Source organism: Carettochelys insculpta, chromosome 25 (genome assembly GCF_033958435.1).
Source record: "Carettochelys insculpta isolate YL-2023 chromosome 25, ASM3395843v1, whole genome shotgun sequence".
NCBI classification, from domain to species: Eukaryota; Metazoa; Chordata; order Testudines; family Carettochelyidae; genus Carettochelys; species Carettochelys insculpta.
The window spans coordinates 7806897-7828673 of NC_134161.1; the positions used below are offsets into that span (position 1 = coordinate 7806897).

Consider the following 21777-nt stretch of genomic DNA (forward strand, 5'->3'; position numbering starts at 1 on the left):
ATGCTCTTCCTCATTCTCCAGGTGACATGCAGCCTGACTGCCTGGCTCTTGCTCTACACCAGCTTCTGCTACTGCAACAAGCACCGTACTTACGAGTGGAGTTGCCGGCTGGTCACTGACACATGGGGTCCTTGCCACCAGCCTCTCTGGTTACATTGCTCTTATTGATGGTCCATGGTCTCTAACACAGGCAGGTATGTTTGGTGAAGTTTTGCTCCAGAACCAGTGATCTCTCTGGAAAGAGGTGGTGTCTGTGTTTGTCTTTACCCATAATCAGTGCAGCAGGGTTAGTTCTCTGGTCTTAGAGCTCCCCTTGCTATCTCTTGCTGTTTATACCAGATCTCTCTCTTTCATGTTCTTTCTTGCTTGGAGCTGGATGTTCTTTGCCAGCCTGTGATCTGCTACATGAGATCCATTTGTATTTTTGTCAGTCCCTGTCTGCCTAGCTTCATCCTCAGGCTGTGTCTCTCTTTTCCTCTGTTTTGTTTTGTTTTTAAACCTGTTTCCCCCCAGTCATACCCAACGGTATGTTGAAATTCCTTAGAGCAAAGTCATGGCTGAGCTCTTGGTCAAAGCACCATGCACATTTCTAGACTTCACCAAGAACAAAGAAACTCCTTTCTTCCCACCCACCTCTAACTTAATCCCATATCCTGTACTCCTTGTTCATCCTCTGGAACACAGTGGGTTCTGCTGTTAATGTGAGAACAATGTGTGACGACAACTTAAAATATCAAGCCCCTAAACTGAAAGAGCTCTCCATTTGAACTAGACTCCTTCCTCCCACACGCACCCAACTTCGCCGCGTTGGTGGCTTATAAGTAGGCTGGGTAGAATTCAGTGTTTATTTTTATAACTTTGCTGGGTAATCTGAGCTGTTTGTTTTAAAGCTTTTTTGTACTTTTATAAATTTTAAAATTTCACACTTGTGGGGAAACTCTTCAGGGAGGGTTGATAATTACTGAATTCCAGCAAAAGGTGAGATTCAAATAATTCAAGCTTTCAGAGTGTGAAAACTCAAACTGAGAGAGACCAGGTGGGTGAGGGAATCACTTTTATTGGACTCACTTCAGCTATTGAAAGAGCCAAGCTTTGACTTCAACAGATCTTAGAGGCCCACAGACTTGGAGAAAAGTTTTTTGAAGCTTGAAAGCTTGTCTCTTGCACCAACAGGTGGTGGTCCAATAAAAGATATCCCATCACCCACCTTGTGGCTGTCCATCATGGGACCCACATGGTTACAACACTACTGCGAACTCTTTCATATCTGGCAGCTCCAGGGCTGTGACACTGCTGGATATTCAAGTATTCTGGATAATAGAGAGGTATACCTAGCAGTGCAAAACATGAAAGGAAAACAAGATTAGATATTAAGAAACAAACAAAAACGTATGCAGAGGAGTAGCATTGTACACTGTAAACTTGTACTGTATGTGCTGTATTTATTTGTATTTAGTTTCACTATCCTGTACTTATGGAAAATGGAGCTAAAATTTACTTATGGTTAAAATGCTGGATATTTGAGAGTTCTGGATGATAGAATGGTGGATACGAAAGAGTTAACTGTCCTGCAAAACTCACAAAATGCCAGTGTTGCACATCAGTGTATACAAGATAAATAGCCTAAATCTGGTTGATTGAACTATTCATTCACTAGTCGAATCGTAACAAGCCTAATTCAGGAGTCTAAATTACTGCATTTTGACCCTTAAGTTCTTAAACATAATTTTTTCTTGCTTTCCTTTCTGTAAATTTCTGTGATTATGGATGGAAATATTTTGGTGGGTCTGTGTGCGAACAGTGAGATTGACTTATACTGATTAAAAAGCTGATCCTGCCAAGCCTTTTTCTGGAGGCCATAAATATGCCCCAACTAGCCAGGGAAGGTGAAACATAGCATAGGGCTACCGTAGGCAACCATCTGTGGCCCCTTCATAAACTCTGACATAGTGCATATGCCACGGATAGGAGAAGGGCTGGGGGGTCCATAACTTTTGTCACGCCGCGTGGTAGTCCATTAGAAGAGCCCCTCATGAGCTGCTAATAGGCCTGTGGGTCACCACTATGCTTCATCCTTCAGGCTGTTCTTCACCTTCTTCATGGTGTGTCTGTTCAGTCTGGTCCAGACACATCTGCAAGCATTCATGAATGAAGCCCTGCAGAGTTACAGAGCTATGATCCTGGGATGGTAGAAATGGGGGGAAAGGGACTATGTGGGGACAGGTCCCTTATGGACAAAATCTCTTCCACCCAAGAAGCCCAGGATGTAGCGGGCAGTTTGTTTGGGTCCTTTCCAAGTTCATTGCCTCTCAAACATCCCTAGTCCTACTTGCTAAGTGTACAGGTTAAAATATCTTTCTGCCTGCCAGTCCTCTGAGGACTTCACCTGGGATCTGAGAGTCAAGCTGAGTCTTTTCTGACTTGTGTGTCACCAGGGCAATTTTGCCTTCACTTAAACTGATTCTGTTCTATTGGCAGCCCAGACCTTGGCTCTACCTGCAGAGCTAACGGTTCTACTAATGATGCACAAGGCAGAGCCAACTCCAGTTCTCTCTGAGCTGCGTCGGCTCTGCCATGCTCAAGGAATTCAGAAGTAATAAATCTGGGGAGAGTGTCAGTGTTTCCCTGGAAGCTGAGCGCTTGGGTGGCCACCCAGGAGAGACTCAGGTGCTGCCCAGCTGAGAGAGTGCCCACAGCTGGCAGCATGTGTGTCTACTGGTGGTGCACGTTCGCACATACCTCAGTGCACAAAACAAAAATTACTCTGCTCATGGATGGAAAAAAAATTAGAGAGAACCCTGAGGAGCATCTTCCTTGCTCATGTTGGCAGCTTGGACCGGAGAGCAGAGATACTGTGCAAGGTGTCCACTGTGAAGGTTTCTTCTCAGTTGAATGCACACATCTTTTCTTTCAGGGATGCCAAACACACCTCTCCAGGCCTGGGTGCTGTGCCTTACCTTGGGTTACTTTATCTTTGACCTCAACTGGTGCATGTACTTCCAGACAGAGGGATATCTCATGCTGTCTCATCACGTGCTGAGTATATGCGGCATGATGCTCGTGCTGGGACTCGGCAAGTCAGCCACCAAGATCAATGCCATCCTCTTCGTGAGCGAGATCACCAACCCGCTGCTGCAGGCCCGCTGGTTCCTGCGGGAGACTGGGCGGTATCACAGCGTTGTGGGGGACGTGGTAGATTTCTCCTTTGTGGCTCTCTTCATGGTTCTGCGGATTGGGGTGGGAGGGTGGATCATGTGCTCCACGATCCTCTCACCCAGACCCATATGGTTACTGAAAGGTGGAGGCCTGGCTATGTATGTTGTGTCCGTGGGGTTCATGATGGAAATCTGCAGCTTCTCTAGGAGAAAAGTGTTGAAAAAGTACCACACATGGAAGAGCAGGAGCAGCAGCGACGTGCACTTGACACCTCATTAGCCTTGTGCTGAATGGACTCGTAGGGTGGCAATAGGAGACTGGGAATCCTGGCGTAAGCAGCAGTCCTGCAAGACAACCCTTCAGCGCAAGCAGCAACGCGCAATGGACCACTTCCTGGACTGGCTGCCACGAGCTAGCCTGGGAGAGCCTGAAACAGATGATGCTCTGGGTGTCCAACAGAAGAGAAAGCAGAGAACCAAATAACTTGCCCATCCTGCAGAATGGCATGAAGGTGCTGACTTCTCCAGCACTGAGATGGTCTCAAACCGCCACGCAAGCCGTTTGGTCTGGCCCAGGCCAACTGCATGGTCTGGGAACACTTTGGAACTCCAACTTATTCCAGAACAGGGGAGGTGACAACCACACTGGGCCCCTGGGCAAGGGGTGTCAGGGGGAGGCGGGGGCTGGCTCCACACATCTGGAAGGGGGTGGAGCCAAGGGCAGAAGGGGCGGGGCCAAGGGCAGCTGGCCCTCAGTGCCTTCTGGACCATGGTACACCCACCCCCCAGCCTTGCTTGGAGTGAGGCGCAGCGCCCTCATCTACCCAGGCAGCCTTCAGAGCCGCACACACAGTGCTCCGGCAGCAATTTGAAGGGTTTGGGTCTCAGGGTGCTGCCGCAGCCACAGCAGTAGTCGAAGCCCTGGGCTCTTGTAAATCACAATTTCACTCTTTGCCATCTCCCCTCAACCCCATCAGCTGGGCTTCCTCAGAAGCAGTGTTGTTCTAAGCCCAGAGGTCTGTGCAGAGTCTAATCTTCCCAGCTCTGCTACCAGCTTTGTGGTGCCGTGCCGTCTCTTACCCTCTGCCTTGCTTTCCCAAGCTGTGCAATAACACAGTACACACTTGGGTTCGAGGAACTGCTCAGACACCCAGTGCTTACTCTGGTTGAACCCGGTGCCTTTAGAAATGAAGTTGTTTCATGGAGGGATAGGACTCCAGTTGGGCTAAGACCTGAAGTGATGTCTTTGCCTGTAGCTGCTTTTAATAAAGTGTCTCTTCTCTCTCAGTCCTGCTTCTGCTGTTTGTATTTATATTCTCTTGCCAACCAATTCTTCTCTTATTTGTAGCTGTGTACCTTCATAAAAACATAAGGATGGCCATACTGGGTCAGACCAAAGGTCCATCTAGCCCGGTGTCCTGTCTTCTGACAGAAGCCAATTCCTGGTGCCCCAGAGGTCATGAACAGAACAGGGAATCAAGTGATTCCTCCTCTGTCATCCATTTCCAGCCTCTGACGAGCAGAGGCAAGGGACACCATCCCTATCCATCGTGGCTAAGTACTGATGGACCATTAATTTATCTAGTTTTCTTTTTGAACCCTGATAAAGTTCTGGTCTTTGCAACATCCTCTGGCAGTGAGTTCCACAGGTTGACTGTGTGCTGTGCGAAGAAGAATTTCCTTTTCTTTGTTTTAAACCTGCTACCTATTAATTTAAGATGTTAAGAAACTCTCTCTGCATCCCATCCTGAGGTGGCAAATACCCAGTCAATAGGGGCATAGTTGAAATTGCCCATTATTACTGAGTTTTTTATTTTTATAGTCTCGCTAAACTGCCTAAGCTTTTCATAGTCACAATCACTACCCTGGTCAGCCAGTCAGTAGTATACCCCTATTGCTATTTTCTTCATATTAGAGCACAGACTTAACATCTGTACAGCGTCTATGGAACATTTTTGTTCATTTAAGATTTTTATTTCATTTGATTCTACGTTCTGATTCTGAGGAGGAGGCGTCTTCCCCCTGCTCTATCAGAGCCAGATTGTCACTCTGGCTGTTGGCGGGGAGGAATGTGAAGCTGGATCGATGGCTCCAGTGGGAATGCAACTCCTCCGGTGATCAAAAATCTCCAGCCCCATTTGTTTGGAGCCTGCAGTGGCTGTCCCTCTTTGTCCTGTTGTCTGAATGGGGGTCGAGGGTGGGGGAAGCAGCACCTGCACCATGCAGGGTGTGGGGCTGGGGAATGCACAGGTATGTGGTGGAAGATGGAGAGATGGGGCAGGGAAGGTGAGTAACTGCAGTGGGGGAGGGTATCTCCTATGGGGCTAGGAGAGAAAGCTGCCGTTGCAAGGAGAGAGAAGACAAATGCAGGGGCATTGGAGGAAAAGGAAGAGAAGATTCAGCCTCAAAGGTGGTTATCTCTGTTCTGACCACCAAATGGCTGGGAAGACAAATGGAGTCTTCGTGAAAATACCGCTGCAAATTAGCTGGAGCTCCTGGGTCTCCTGAGGTTGTGTGGCAGGGGTAGCAGGAGCCATGAACTCCTTGCCAGAGTGTCATGGTGATTAAAGCCAGTGATGGGTTGATAAGATTGTAGTAAAGTCTTTTGAAACATAAACTTGCTGTGCACAGCCTCTCTTTAAAAGGAGGGTGGTAGGACTCAGTACAGCTGGGCCCTGAGTTGTGACTTGCTGGCTGACCTCTCCCTTCAAGTAAATGGATCGCTGTCTTTGATGTGTCCCACTCCCAAATCACGCGTTGCTTCCTCTTTGGGTCCAAGACTGCAGCGTATGGCTGAATGGTGAAAGCATCCATGTGACAAAGGGGTAAGCCCCTCAATCCTAGCCCACATTCTGACCACTCAAGTACTTGCTACTGTCCCCCTGGTGTGGGCATGTCTGAGAGATGGGTGCTCAATGGCTTTATTAGGCAGGAGGCTGATGAGCTAATCAGAACTATCATCAGGGAATAACAGGAAGAGAAGGAGGAAACTCAAGAGGCGGTGCTTGGCAGAGTCCAAGGGATGTACGATCTCTGGTGAGGAGACCTTTGTGTCTCACTCAAGTGGGGGCTACAAGGAAAATTTATGTCCACTTGTAAATTGCTGCCCAAGGCTGTTCAGATGAACTGAGGGTAGGGACCTAACAGCTGATGCACAATGGCTATACAACTAGAAAGCAGCCAGCCTGTTGTTTGGTGAACCAATGGGCACAGTAGGTAGTCTTGTTGTAATCAGCTTTGGGACACTTTTACGTGCCTCTCTGTGAGGCCCACCTGCTCCTTTTAGCAAGTACCATAAAGTAGTGTGTAGGATGTAGGGAGAGTCTGACATGAGACCTTTAAATTGAGGAATCATCTGCTTCTTGCTGTGCATGAAAGGTCATGATGCCTTTGCACAAGACAAAGATTTTTCTTTGAGAGGGATCCTCAATTAACATGAAAAAGAAGTTCAATAGGAGAGGCCTTTGCATTCTAATATTAGAGCTAACAGCCCTTTATCGTTCCCCATAGTCTCTTATCGCTGTGAAAGGTGGTGCGGTATTTAAAAGATGGTGAATTCTCATAATGCACCCTCCTCTTTCCAAACTAGAGACTGCTGAGAGATATTTTCAACTGAAATCACTATTAAATTTGCAATTGCTTTGAATGATTTGATCCTTAATAAAGATGGGATACCTGGCAGATAAAATACAGGCATTTTGTCAAAAGGAAGTCTCAGAATCTTCAGCTAACTTGGCTTGTAATTTGAGGGGAACTACTGGAGTCCAGCTGTTTAGCAAGCAATATCTCTATGATTTATAAGTCATGCCACCTAAAAATCAAAAGCTAGTGATCGATTGCTGTGCATGTTACCACTATCATGCTAACATGGAGGCTGAAAGGTAATCTCCTCATGAAATGACTGCCCTGGGACACAAGAGAGCAGAGTTCAATTTGTGGCTCTGCCACAGATTTCCCGTGTGACATTGGGCAAATAACTTGTTCTCTGCACCTAAGTTTCCCCATCTGTAAAATGGGTATAATTGGGTTTGGAAGAACTAGATTTTTACTGGTAAATTTCAGGTTCATTGACCACACCGCAACTGACATTTTCATCCATATTAATCAATTTATAGATACATAAAGGAAGAAAAATGCTGCTTGAGAACTTTTCCAAGCTTTATGTGAGGATGTTTTGGTGTAATATTAACTGCATGTTTTAATCGTTATAAAGCATTAATGTGTTGAACTTCATTATCTATCATTACATAATTAACTGCCATCCTCCTAATTTCCCACAGCTGCGAAAATGTAAAGCTAAGATTAAAAATAATTTTAATAGTAAAAATATAAATTAATGTTTAAAAATAAACATCAGTTGAAATGATTAAAATTTAATTCTGCTATGGCTAGGTCTAACATTTCCTGTCCAGTAAGACTCTCTCTACAGCTGCTCCCTTCGGCTGCTGAGGCCCTGATCACATCTGGGCCCACAATACTGCTGTACTGCAGCCAGTTCTGGTGCTGTATTCATTCTTGAGTCCTCCAAAGCAACGGACAGTACAAACTCGATTATCTGACATCCCCAGAGAATGGGGATTGCTGGATAATCAAACGTGCTGTTTATTTGAGCTGGGTGGCTGGCACCATTGCTGGTGGCCCAGCAGATGATGACTTGGACTGGGCAGCTGTCCCCACAACATCCGGCCTTAACTGCTGCCAGGCAGGCAGCCCTGCTGCCATTGCCCCAGCGGATGCCAGTTAATTGAACTTGCTGGTTATTCAAGTGCTGGATAATGCAGCTTTTACCGTACCACCTGAGAGTTGTAACACTGTGGCTCTCAACACTTGCAACTCATGTTAGTAGTGGCTGTAGATCCAAATGTCACGACTGAGCCAATCTGGTATGGTTTCACAAATGGGAATTGAGTCTGGGGTCTGTTCTGGCCATGCCTATCTCAGCAAAGGCTCAGGCACGGAGAAATGGGAATAGCTATACAGGAGAAGTAAGTTTATTCCAAAGCTGGAGTGGATTTAGTTTCATCACCGCTAAAGCCTGAGCTGCTTGGGGAAATAAGAGCCTGTACTTGATCTACCAGAAAGCCAGGTTTGAGCTATAGGTCCTGAAAGTCTCCTGGCACGGTGCATATGGGAACTGAGCCACTCTGCATAAGCCACACCCGACCAGCCTTAGATGTGCCAAGAGATAATGTTTGACAAATGTTTTTCGTGTGGCGGGGCTGCTTTCATCTCATGAAGCTGACACACACGCTACCCCGAGGAGAATTTTGTGGGTGCAATAAGGCGCCCTGGGTTGCTTGAGCAGAGGCCAATGGATTCTTCAGTGTGACCGAGAAAAACCACATCAAAGGATCACCATTTTCATTAGGTAGCACAAAAGAGGCCAGGCTGTCCCTGGAAGATTGGATCTTTATTACAGCAGCCTTCACAGTGGCGTCCTCCAAAGAGGCAGATGATCCTTATAATAACTTACATATCTTATAGTAGCAACAACAGATGCTCTGCCTCTCTTCCCCAGTCCTCCAAGGGTGTATGAGTGTGCCCACACCACACATTAAGGGTATGTCTGCACTTGGGAATAAAGTTGAATTTATTGAAGTGTGGGTTCTGATTCTGGTTTAAGCCAAGTTCTCCATTTGCCCCACACGAAGCACGCAGACTCAGAACAGCAAGCCCACAGGATCTAGGTTGAGGAACGAGGTCAGGATGGCCCCAGAACCTGAAAGCTGCTGTAATATGATTCCAAGACTACTCATTTTGCAGGACAGCTGCTCAAGCTGCAGACCAATAGTAACAGATCTGCCTGGTGCAGGCTGAAAATTGTGTGCAAGATTGTGAGTTCAAGGTCCAGCAGCTGAAAGCCTAGGTGTACAGTGCAGTAAAGATGCTCACTTTCAGGTGGGGCAACACTTACTCCACCTGCCTGTGTCCCGGAGGCCATATAGATCAAGGGTTCTCAACCTTTCCAAACTGTTGTACTCTCTTCAGCAGTCTGATTTGGCTTGTGTACACCCAAGTTCTATTTTCACTTAAAAATGACTTGCTTTCAAAATCCAACATAAAACTACAAACATGCCACAGCCACACTTTTCTTTTCTGTTAGTCTATTAGGTGCCACAGGACCCTTTGTTGCTGTTACAGCCATACTTGCTTCCCTTCTCATCTACATACTATAATTATAACATAAGTCAATTAGAGCATAAATATTATAATTACCTTTTGGTGAATAGTATATAGAGCAGTATAAGCAACACACAACATGAAATTTTAATTTGTATTGACTTAGGTAGCGCTTTTTATGTCGACTGATCAAAAACTAGATATATCTATAGGTGAGTTGATATGCCCCCTGAAAGACCTCTGTGGAAACTTGGAACATATACCCCTATTGAGAATCACTGGTGCAGACATAGCCCGTGGGGTTAAGTGCTGTTCACATGTCAAGGAGAAAAGGGATTTCTGCCCCCCAAAGAGTTTCCAATCAAAGCAAAACTCTATGTTTTATAATCACTGGCTGAGTCTGTGTGTCTATTACTGATCTTTGGATTTTTGTGGGAAGAGAAGGGAGAGAAAGGGGGTTATGCTTAGCTGCCCTGGATCTCTATATGCGAGTGTAGGGGTGAGGCTGCGTGTGCGTGTGGGGTGGGTCTCTTTCTGGTGTTCTCTGAAAACTGAGTGCTGGAGCATGTTTCTATTGGTGGTGCCCACCTGCACATGCCTTGGTGCACAGGCAAATTTATTCTGCCCTGCATGGAAAAAATTGAAGGGACCACTGTCTCTTTCCCCTCCTGTTTCCTAGATCTTTGTGTAACAAACTGTGGTTGTACAGCAGCAGAGAGAGGGCCATGTTAGTTTGTGTTCTATCAAAACAAAAAAGCAGTCTATGGTCTGAAGAAGTGGGTCTATCCCACAAAAGCTCACCACCTAATACTTTATTTTCTTAGATTTTATAGGGCTACTGGACTGCTTTTTTGTTTTGTGGTTGTACAGTACATGGCTTTGGGGATTGAAGGAGTACCTTCCAATGTTCTCTTTCATCTTTTCCATTCGTGTGCAGGATAATTTTATATGCATCATGGCTGTGTGAATGCACGCCACCTGCAGAACTGAAAACCCTAGCTGTGAGCACACTGGGCGACATTTGAATCTCTTCTGTGTGGCCACACAAGCACTGGCAGCTTTCCTACCAATGACAGAAGCCCTTGCTATTTGAGCAGAAGCAGAGTTTCCCCACCAGTGAGAAAGCAGCAGGTGGTGGGGCCAGCCCCAGTGAGACAGTCAAGCAGCCTTTCTCTAGCCTCAGTTTTGCATGTTTGTAGTGGGGAGTGGTGCCGCCTGCCCCACTCCCTGTATCTGTGATGTGCAGCAGTGGGTGAAAGTGTTTTCAATCCTGGCCCGCATATATATGTGCCTGGGGGTGCTTTTCTCCATGGACTAGACCAGTGGTTCCCAACCTGTGGTTTGCAGACCCTGGCAGGTCCCTGAATTTATTGCAGGGGGTCCATGAAAAAAATAAAAATAAATAAAAATGATCATAGAAAATAAGTTTTAAAGAAGTTGCAAAGTTACCGTCAATTATTATTTTTGATGTAAATATTTTCCAATAATGTTGTTAATCGCTGCCTGAAAATCTATGTGTGGTTTCCTTCTTCATTGAATGATGCGTACGTATCGGCTGGAATTGGCTTTGATGGGGGTCTGCAAACGGTATGGGGAGGGGGTGATGGGGTCCAGGCTTGTGAATTTGTTGGGAACCACCGGCCTAGCACAAGCGGGATATGATTGGAGGGGGAGATTTTGGGGGTGCTCCTGCTGTAATATACATAATGCAAGTAAGTCACAGCCTCTTCTACCGCGCCTTGGCAGAGAGGGCGAGCGAGGGACGCGCCCTGGCGCTGCCCCAGTCTGTGCACAGGGCCGAGGAGGGGGTCCCTGGCGCTGGGGGAGTCCGCAGTCCCGGCCCCGCGCTGCCGTGCGCCCTCCCGGCCAGCAGGCGGCGCCAAGCCGAGCGGCTCACCCGCAGCCGGCGGCCCGGGCTCTGTGGTTTCTGTTACCGAGCGACGCTTTGCTTGCGGGGCGGAGCGAGCCGCCTCCCGGCCGCGGCCTCCACCTGCGCCAGGTAACCTCCTCCCGCGGCTCCGGGGCGGGCCTCGGTCCCACACGCCGACGGGGGCGCACAAGGTATCCCGATCCCCCAGGCGGAAGGGGCGCACGGAGGGCCCGATCCGCCAGGGGGAAGGGGGTGCAGTGGGAGGGCCCGATCCCCTCGGGCAGAAGGAGGCATATGGGGGGCTCAGTCCCATTGGACCAAGGAGGGTGCCCAGTGCGGTGGGGGTGTCTCGATCCCTCTGGACGTCCCCATCCCTCCGGACCAAGGGGAGAGCTGCGGGCCCCCAGCCCTCGAGTCTCCAGGGGCCCTGGGAGCCCTGTTGGTCCCCATCGAGGAGGCACATGGGTTCCTGGTCTCCCAGGCCAAAGGGGGTGCGTGCAGGCCCCATCTCTCAGCCTCGGTAGAGAGGGTCAGGCGGCCCGTAATTCTGTGGACTAAGGGGGTGCAGCCTGTGTGGGCTCGGGAGGGCGGCAATGAGGGGTTCTCCATCTCTCTCACGCAGCGTGGAGTACAAGGCGGAGACGGAGACCCACGGCGCAGTGGGTGCTTCCTTTTCAGACTGGGGAGCCCCTGTGGATGGAGAGTGAAAAGAAGTCCAGCTTCGCTCCCCCTAAATTGTTCTTGAATCCCTCACCCTGCTCAGTAGCTCAGGGAGTGATGTTCTTTCAGTGTCCTACTTATTCAGAAGCTCATCTGGGGCTGCCTCATGTTGCAATTGGAGCAGATGTGGGGCGCTGCGTTGCCAGCCCGATCGATTATCTTGGCCACATCTTCTGGCTCAGCCAGGCACTCGGACCAGCAGAGTGTATTTGCCAGCTTCTGGCATCACCAGCGATGTCTGGGAGTAACATTTATTGAGCTGTAGTGTTGGCCTTGATGCAGGCTGAGGGGCTGACCCCAAAGGTGATTCATGCGGTGATGGCGCAGGTTACAATTTTCCTTCCTGCCACTCAACTTTCTGTGCAATTTTGTTTCGTTTCTCTCTTGCCCCATCTGCTGTTTCCCATGGTATTTGGAAAAAGTGACCCTTGGTGTCTGAGCTAAGATTCACACTCAAACTGGATGGACAGTCCTTGCCTTGGAAAACTTCAGTTGGCTTTTTCTGCTCTCAGTTATCTCAGTGCTCTGCACCTTTTCCCTCAGCAGTATCTCAGCGTACTGGCTACCTGCCCTATTCAAAAGAAACAGGAGTGCCGATGTACTCCCAAGACTGGGGGCAGATGTTAGCACCTGCTGTAACAAGTGGAACACTGAAACTACACATGTGCAGTCTGCTCAACTTTACCCTCCAACATTTTGTGTTTAGGCCACGTGTGAAATAAATTGGAGGATTTTGTGGTGAGGCGGGAGAGTGGCAGTAGTGAGGTCAGTCTCCAGTGTGATATATTTTATCCTGGAAAGGAAGGATTATCTTTTGTTAAAGTGCTGGACTTGGGTTCAGGAGATCCAGTGTCAATGCCTGTCTCCTCCACAGAATTGCTGTGATACCTTGGCCTGTAGTCTCACCAGGAGAAATCCCAGCATGCAGTCATCTATAAATTTGATAAGCCTAATTTCTACTCTGTTGTATAAGTCATTATATATTATAAGCATTCTACTGCTGTCCATGTTCATGTTTTTAAATGTAGCTCTATTTTGGTGCACATCTTTCACACAAGGTACCCAGGAAATGTTTAGTTTTCCAAAGTTACCATAAAATGGCAGAGTGAGGGAAAAACTCACCGCAGTCAAAGAAGGCCTCAGAGAACAGGGATATTTTTAGATGAAATATGAAGGTGGATAGAGCATTGCTGAGGCGAAGCTGGGAAGCTGCTCCAGATGGCAGTGGAGGTGAGGAGCAGAGAAGATCTGTGAGTTTCAGCAGGGGGGTTTCAAATAGGAGCAATTCATGAAGAGGGAGTCAGTTATCAGAGGTGGAAGGAAGTGGTCAGGCTTCTCTGCACAGATGAGCAGGGTGTGTGTGCTGGCATCTGGAGAACTAGAACTTGAAAGAGAAGGGCAGTACAGCATCGTGGAAGGAGATGGTAGGGGTCAGGTGAAATTCTTGCCCATTTCTCTGTGCTTCTGTTTACAGTTCTAGGAATGAGTACCATAAAGCTTATTCAAGGAGGTGTTGGAAGGGCTGCTTAATGTTTGTGGCAGGCGGCGCTCCTTGGGTAGCAAGCCCCGTACAAGGGCAAATATTTTTTTCGTGTTGGCAGAGGTGGAATCAAGATACTGATCTCCATGAGAAGCGTTAAAAAGCAGGGCCGGGGATGCAACAGGCAGACCTTTCAAACATAGAAGATGCCAGAGAAGGAAAGTTGAGGCCTGGGGTTGATTCTCTCACTTGGAGCACAATCTTAGAACTATTTCAGACTGCAGCAGTGTGCCACTTAGGTAGAGCAAATGGGTGAGAATGTATCCCACAGGCAGCCAGCCTGGTGATGAGTCTGTTTCCAAGTGCAGGTGTTTAGGGACCCATCAGAGCTAGGACCTAATGGCCTACAAGACCATCTTTCACAGCACACAGATAAGACTGGTGAGGTTGCTTCAGCTCAGACTCCCCATTATCTGCTTTCTTAATTATGTGCCAGCACTTGGAATTCGTCACCCACTTTTTTCAGACAGTCCTTCTCCAAACAGAGGCATGGAGAATTCCCCAGCAACAGGTTGCAGAATCGGGTGGCAAGAGACCTACATTACAAACCTCATGAATGCATCACAGTGTGACCTAGGGTAATTCTCATAATCTCTCTGTAGCCCAGGGTCCCTGTCTGAAAATCCAAGGGTATGATGCTGGCCCCCTGTGAGAAGCTATTTGAGAGCTGGGCAGCTGCTGTTTATCGTATTATATCCCACTGCCTGCAATGGTTCCCTACCCAAGTAAAAAAAGACTCTAAGGCAGGGGAAGAAAGAAGGTGGCAGCTCTCATAGCATTTGCTGCATGCTCAGATGCTTTGGCATCTGGTGCCTCCAAAACAATTTGTTACACAAGCAACAGCAGCAGAAAATACTAATTTATACAGGGGAGGAGTAGGAGCCAATTGAGGGTAAGTCTGGGAATGCTGTATTGGAACCAATTGACTTTGCATGTTACTAGAGTAATCTTTCTCCATCTCCCTGTCCTGTTTTAGGATGATGGCCTCCCTTCCCCTCCGGGTGACCTGCGGTCTGCTAGCATGGCTGTCTCTCTACACCTGGTTCTGCCATAAGTATAAACACCGTAGCTATGAATGGAGCTGCCGCTTGGTCACGCTGACCCATGGTGTCCTTGCCACCTGCCTTTCTGCTTACGTGGGTTTCATCGATGGCCCCTGGCCTTTGACTCACCCAGGTGGGTTGTGGGAGTTTGCCCCCCACAGGTTACTGAAAGTGGGGTCTTCTGAGCAACAGGAGCCCCACACATTTTCCTCAGTGGATCTTGCTAGCTGTTTCCTTCTTGGGCTCCATCTCCAGTCAAAATGCAGTTGATGCTTGGAATCTGGTCCCCTGTCATTAGTGCTCCCTTTGTCACCCTCTGATCAAAGGGTATGTCTTCACTATGAGGAAGATCGACCCAGTCAGGGTCAATCTTCCAGGGTTCAATTTTGCGTGCCTAGTAGGGACACATGAAATCAAACTATCTGGAGTCGACAGTCTACCCCTGCACTCCTCAAGATTATGAGAAGTAAAGGAGGTTGATGGGAGAGTTTCTCCCATTCACCTCCTTCTGTGGGGATGGCCAGGTAAGTCAGTCGTAGGTAAGTCGAGTCTAGCCACACAATTGCCAGAGCTAGAATTGTGTAACTGCAATTGACTTTAATATCTAGCATAGACCTGGCCTCAGTCTAAGTCAGAAGTTGCTAGTCCCATGGAAGCCTCTGGGGCAATTTCAGTGTATAGCTGGTATACCCTGCTTATGCATGTGAGCAAAGTAATATTCCTTGCAGTAAGCTGACCTCACCAAGCATGTGGGGAATATGAGAAACCTGCTTGCAAGTACATAACTGACCTGATTTGTTTGCACAGGGCGGGGAATTTTTTCACACATTTCTGAAGAATATATCCTCCACTAAAATATCTATTATAGGCCATAGGGCTGCAAAGACAACCTTTCTAATGTGTCCCAATGCAGTGCTGCCTTCCTCAGTCTGCAGGCACACCATTCAAGAGCCTCTGCATCTATTCATAGCTTTGCCTAGGCAACAGCCGTGTGAAACTGACAGACTTTTTGACACTTCTCATGCCAGCGCACAAGGTTCTGAGTAGCTGTAGTGCAACTTAGTAACCTCTTGTTCCTTTCACTCTGCTGCTTGGAAAAGCTCTGAGCGGTGGTGGAGGAGACTGGAGCTGCTCGCAGAATGGGAGAAAGACACAAACAGCCATTGACTGGTTCATATTGGAAGAGAGCGGGAGAGGGAAAGTCCTAGATATTCAAACAGCCTGAGGGGTGCTTCTAATGGAGTGAATCTGAACCTGTGGCTTTGGGACGAATCTCAGGACTTTTCCATTTCAGTCATAGAGGATTTTAGGTAGCAGTTTGCAGGCTAATGGGCTTGTCTTCAGGCTTCTGCCTGTGAACATAGCTGTTGTAGTTCCCCCTTTTCTATCTAAAAGGGTGTTACAAAGAGGAGGGCAATATATTATTTTCCTTGACTTCAGAGGATAGGACAAGAAGACTTGATGACCTCCTGAGATTCCTTCCAATTCTGTAATTCTGTGGTTCTGTGATTTCCCTGAGCAGTGCCGGGCAAAACTGCCATTGCAAGAAGAGAACACTGTGCCCTTTGCCAGACTTGCCTGCCAGGTGTCTCCTCAGTTAAATGCACCAGCTGGTGTCTTTTCTTTGCAGGGTCACCGAACACCACCCTCCAGGTGCATGTGCTATGCCTTAGCTTGGGCTACTTCCTCTTTGACCTGGGCTGGTGTGTATACTTCCAGGCCGAGGGCGCGCTGATGCTGGCCCATCACATGGTGAGCATCTTGGGAATCACAGTGTCTCTGGCCCTGGGTGAGTCGGCCGCTGAGGTCAACGCCGTCATCTTTGGCAGCGAGATCACCAACCCGCTGTTGCAGGCCCGTTGGTTTCTGCGGGAGATGGGGCTGTACCACAGCTTCATGGGGGACATCGTGGATTTCTTCTTCGTGGCCCTCTTCACGGGCGTGCGGATTGGGGTCGGGGCCTGGCTCATGTACTGCGAGCTTGTGTCACCCAAACCCAGGTGGTTCATTAAGGTTGGGGGGGTGATTATGTATGTGGTCTCCTGGGTTTTCATGGTCAGCATTTGCCGCTTTGCTAGGAGAAAAAGCATGAAGAAGTACCATGCCTGGAGGAGCAGGAAGAGTGAGGAGCAGTGCTTGGAAAAAAATGGCCACCTGAAGAGTCATTAACCCTGGGGACTCTTAAGTTCACGATTATGCAAGAAGGGGATTAAGCCCCTGGACAGAAAAGTCATCCTTGGGAGTGGAGCCATTTAACTTTAGAAAGAACTGAGCCAAATTCATTCCTGGTGTAACGCTATGGAGGTCAGTGGAGTTACACCATAGATGTATTGGATCTGGGGTGTGCTACCTGGAAGAGACTTGATCAGAGGTGTGCTGTATGTATGTCAATGTACAGCAAACAATATGAGTGGGGGAAAGGGCTTACTTTACAATTAACGCAGTTGCCAGTGCAGCAGCACAGGTACAAATAGTGGTGTTAGTGGCTGCCTCCTTAAGCACTGGTAGAATCTTGAAGGAGATAAGATCTAGTGGTAGATAACAGGCAGTGCCTGCACCTAGTTGACTCTGGCTTCCTCCTCAGAAGAGGTGTGGTCAAGCAATCGGTATGGGGAAACTGCAAGGCAGGATTCCTGGTTCAGCCACCAACTTGCCAAGTGAGGGACTTTGTGCCTCAATCCCCTCATCTGTAAAATGGGGATAATAAGGCCGACCCACCTTTCAGATCCTTGGCTGAAAGGGCTTCTGTGCATGAAACATCTGATCGTTATTTATAGGACCCAACCAAATTCATGGCCCATTTGGACAGTTTGATGGTCATAAGATTTTAACAGTAGTCAAATTCATTATTTCAGGTGTTTAAATAAGAAATTTCAGGGTGTTGTAATTGTGAGGTCCTGACTGAAAAAAAGGAATTGTCGGCAGGTTGCAAGGTTATTGTAGGGGAGGTTGTGGTACTGCTACTCTTACTTCTGCGCAGCTGCTGGCAGCAGTACTGCCTTCAGAGCAGCTGGAAAGTGGCAGCTGTGGGTCAGGAATTGAGCTCTGAAGGCAGAACTACCACCAGATGCCGCACAGAAGTAAGATGTGATGTTACTTTCTGCACTGCTGCCTTCCAAGCTGGGTCTTTAGTCAGCAGCTGTCACTCTCTGGCCACCCAGCTCTGAAAGCAGCTGTACAGAAGTAAGTGTGACAAGGGGTATGATACTGCCACCCTGACTTTTGTGTTGCTGTTGGCAGGGTGCTGGCTTCAGAGCAGGGCACCTGGCCAGCATTACAACCTCTGCTCTGCAGTTGCCCAGCTCTGACAGCAGCACAGAAGGATGGCATGCCATGACCCTCCTTTAATAAACTTATGATCCCCTGCAACTTCCTTTTGGCTCAGAACAGTCAGTTTGAGAAACACCGGTCTTCCCTGTGAGGTCTGTATAGTGTTGGGTAAAAGCACCCAAAAGGCCATATTTCAGAGGAGGACACAAGATTTTATGGTCCATGACACATTTTGCAAAACTATGAGTTTGGTAAGACCCTAGTTTTTTATTATTGTCTTGGTATTTCCTTTGGAAGAGAGAAGTTGACCCAGAATGCGAGTGCATGGGAGAGCGCAGTTGAGTCAGTATTATTTTTCTTCTGATTGTTTGCAATTATTTATTAATTTGTTTATTTCACTTCTGTTACAGCAGCAACCAGAGGTCCCAAATAGAATCAAGACGTTTGTGTGCTAGGTGCTGTACAAATGCATTCAGTGAAGTAGTCTGTGACACAAAGTGCTTACAATTGGCTTTTTCTCACCTCTTCTCATCCCTTGTCATTACAAATGATACCCACAGTGTTGTTCTTGGTTCTCTTTCTGGTAGTCAGGTGGCTGACTGCTCACATCACAAAAAGCCATATCAGCAAATGGCTATATACCTAGCTTCCTTGCTGACAGTTTCCAGAGGTGGACTGCTCTGCCTGTGGAGACTGAATTCCCTTTTACGATGCTTTCTGTCAGTCCAGGGACAAGGGATAGCACAGGGGCAGCTTGCTTTGCTGCTTCCCATGCCCTGACTTGCAGATAAATGTCATACTTCAAACTGACATCTTCCACTAGCAGTAAATTCATTTTAAAACAAAATCCCCTAAGTCGGATGGGACTGTGAGCTCACTGAGTAACAACCAGATCCTGATCTTGGTTAGTCGAGTGTTAAAGGCAGGGCATTTCCCTTTGGATTTAAACCAGTGTATCTGAAACCAGAATCTTGCCCAGCATTGCCTTTCTGACAGTGGGCTGAGCTGTAAATAGGAAAGTCATGTTGCTGACACTGGCCCTGTTTACAGAAGCTACTGTGCTGATGAAACTGTGGTCCAGTTTTCAGATGGTGGTGTGTTTATCTGACTGCAGTCTCTTAAGCACAGTTTTAGTTTGGTCCTGGGCTTTTACTTATGGCCTTTTGCACCATCTACAAATTTACAGTTCACATTTCAGTTCTGCTGTAGACATCACTTGTTGCAACTAAAGAATTGACAAGCAAGTTGCCATGTGCCAGCTTCAGGTGAACAGACCTGACAGAAGGGCAGGCCAGTCCTCACTGGGAAACTCCACCTACTTTGTTGCATGGTGCAGTGATATAGATGCTCATTCTTGAAGGGACAGAGGCAGTTAGCACAGATCTGTAGTAATCAAGAGTCCTGACTTCTATTCCTGGCCCAGTCACTGATGTGTGACCTCTTTGCCTCAGTTTACCCATCTCTGGAATGGGGGAAAATGTCCTACCTCACAGGGGTGTCTAGAGGTTTATCATTAGTAAAACACTTTATCCACTTATGATGAGTGCTTTCAGGTGTCTGGTGAGCTGTGCTGTGTAAATGTAGAGTGTTAGTGCTGTGATTACAGAACCTTTCTCCATGGTATAAACTATGAACAGTAACTGGCACATCCCAGTCTCTGGCTAACTCAAATCACAAAACCCTAGAAGGATATGATGTGTTTGAACCATGTTTGTAGGAAGGTATTCTGAGAGGTACCAGCTGACACTGAACTGAAAATATATTTAGGGGCCATTTCTGCAATCTCTTCTTAGGTGAAGTTATTGTCAGATTAAACCAAAGGTGTCAGGGTTGTTTGCCCAAGTGGGAACTACAGGGATACATTTGGAATCTAAGCCACTTTCTGCAGTGGGCCTGAACCAGAAAATCTTTCCAATGTGGAACTCTTGTCAGCCAATAACAGGTTTGCACAGGGAGGACTTGCAGGCTGGAGTCTCAAGGATGTTCAGAAGAAAACTAAGTTTTCAGTGCCCTTTCTAACTGCCAGCCAGGAAAGGTTCCATTTGCAGACCTGATGACTCGGAGTGAGACCCAGAGATGTGCAGTTACATTCGTAGCTGATGCTGTTTTATGCACAAAGGGTGAAGTAGCTGTGGTGGTGAGTATGGTCGAAGTAATTACCTGTGCAAATTAGACGTGCACTTTGCAGGAGCCATTGTGCGCTTAGAAAAATGTGAGCTGAATTGGTCAATGTACTTGTGTTTCTGAGAATAGAAAAGGGAACTTGTCACAGAGCTTCTGGTCAATATCAGGACAGTTGGGAATATTATATAAGGGTGCCAGAAGACAAAGGGAGTCATTGGCAATGGCTTTTCAGAAAAGAGACAGCAATAATTGCTTCTAACAAAGGCCATGTCGGGCCTGCAGTGGGCACCAGTACAGAATCTTGAAGGAAAAGGAAGATATCTTACCGTCTGAGTGAAGCGTCTGGTGTGAGAGCATGCCCTATATTACATTGAGTAGAAGGGCTAACCCATTGTATCTGGAACAGATGTGTGAAGTACTAGTGTGAAGCCTAGTGTGAAGTACTAACTTGTGTCTGAATTACTGTGTAATAATCACTACGGTTCCACCAGTGGATGGTGTAGAAGCTTTGTATTACATTTTATAAAATAAAGACATTTTAACTACAGAAGGTACTGAGTTGAGCGCTTACACTCTCTCTGCAGTTTTTTGAGGTTTTTTTGAAGATAAAATGCAATCAGCTGAATCAGGATTGCCTAGATGACTGGCTGAAATATTTGACATCAGTCCCCGCCAGTCATTGGATAAAGCATTTGGATGTGCCATCCTTCCTCTGCCAGTGTCTTATTAACAGGCTCTGAGCGATTCCTTTTACTGCCATGTCTTTCAGCATCTCCATCTATAAAATGAGGGCAGAGTCCACATCACAGGAGCGTTGTTGAGAGAAAACAAGGAGTGAGACTTGTCCGTCTCAGGAAGAGAATAAAGGACCCAAAGCCAGTTAGAATGAATGAGGCCATCGACAAGTATGTGGGCCCACCCGGGAGGTTTTGCATCACAGCATGTCAAGGGGAGGAGTATGACTCACACACTGCACCAGCAGTGCAGAAGAGCTGCAGCAGTGCCACAACTGGGAACAAATTTCCCTGGTGCAGCAACAGCATCGCTCCAATGCAAGCAGCCCAATGCTGTCTTGACCCTTGCAGGTCCCAGTACTGGATATGGGAGAGGGGAGGAGACTTGTAGCTTGGAGCATGGTGGGAATTCTGGGGTGCCTCTGCATGGCCCGTAGGCAGCCCTGAGGGAGCTGCTTTATGTCTGAATGGTTCTCAGAGCTGTTCTAACTTTGGCTTCGGGCCAATGCATTCCCCACAGCAGCGCAGAGTATGAAAGCTGCAAAGGGATGGTATGAACCCTACACCCAGGCTTTGCTTTTTGTATGGTGCCTCATAAGCAGCACACAGTAGAATTTAGCCCTCAGCTGGTGTCGGGAGGCTGGGGGAGATATGCAAGCGAGTGGTGGGGGTGACAGTTTTCAGAGCTTCCAACGTGGAGAATTACCTTGTGACCTGCCCCATCCCTCCCTCCATCTTGAGGAAAATTTGCTTGCGCTTAAGTGGATAGCAGCTCCCTGATGCCACCATCCTGTTAGTTACCCACACATCCACCTCTGGACCAGGCCAGTCCCTACTTTGCCATATAAGTTAAGGATTGATGCACCCCAGGCCTAGAACCTCTTTGGAATATTTCCCCGTAACATCCACTCCCATGCTCACTGAACACCCACAGAAATACCAGGTCTGCTTGTCTCTGCCAAGGGAACAGCACACACCTCGCTCTGTGTGATTCGTCTCAGGATCGGCCCCTGACTTAACATTACAACACTTAGATGCGTTTGTAGTAAAAACAAGAAATTCAGTATCAATTATACAAGAGAGAGCATGTATGGGCAATGGAAGCTAACCGTTAAATGTAAAACAAAACTGAAACCCGCTTTCTAGCGAACTAAACAAAACGGGCTCAGCTCCTGTGTGCTGCCTCCCTGTTGAGTTCACA

The 21777-nt window shown here is 47.6% G+C and overlaps 2 protein-coding genes across 2 annotated transcripts; both read left to right on the forward strand.

Moving 5' to 3' along the window:
* TLCD5 (TLC domain containing 5) lies at positions 1–3435 on the forward strand. The gene is given in 3 exon segments (XM_074976735.1): positions 1–116; positions 118–194; positions 2915–3435. Coding segments are annotated over 3 exon segments (714 nt in total).
* Positions 3436–11242: 7807 nt separating this feature from the next.
* LOC142001541 (TLC domain-containing protein 5-like) lies at positions 11243–20401 on the forward strand. The gene is made up of 3 exons (XM_074976886.1): positions 11243–11274; positions 14382–14581; positions 16079–20401. The coding sequence occupies exons 2-3, from the start codon at positions 14383–14385 to the stop codon at positions 16615–16617; spliced, it is 738 nt and encodes a 245-aa protein (XP_074832987.1). The 5' UTR covers positions 11243–11274; position 14382; the 3' UTR covers positions 16618–20401.
* Positions 20402–21777: the final 1376 nt, after the last annotated feature.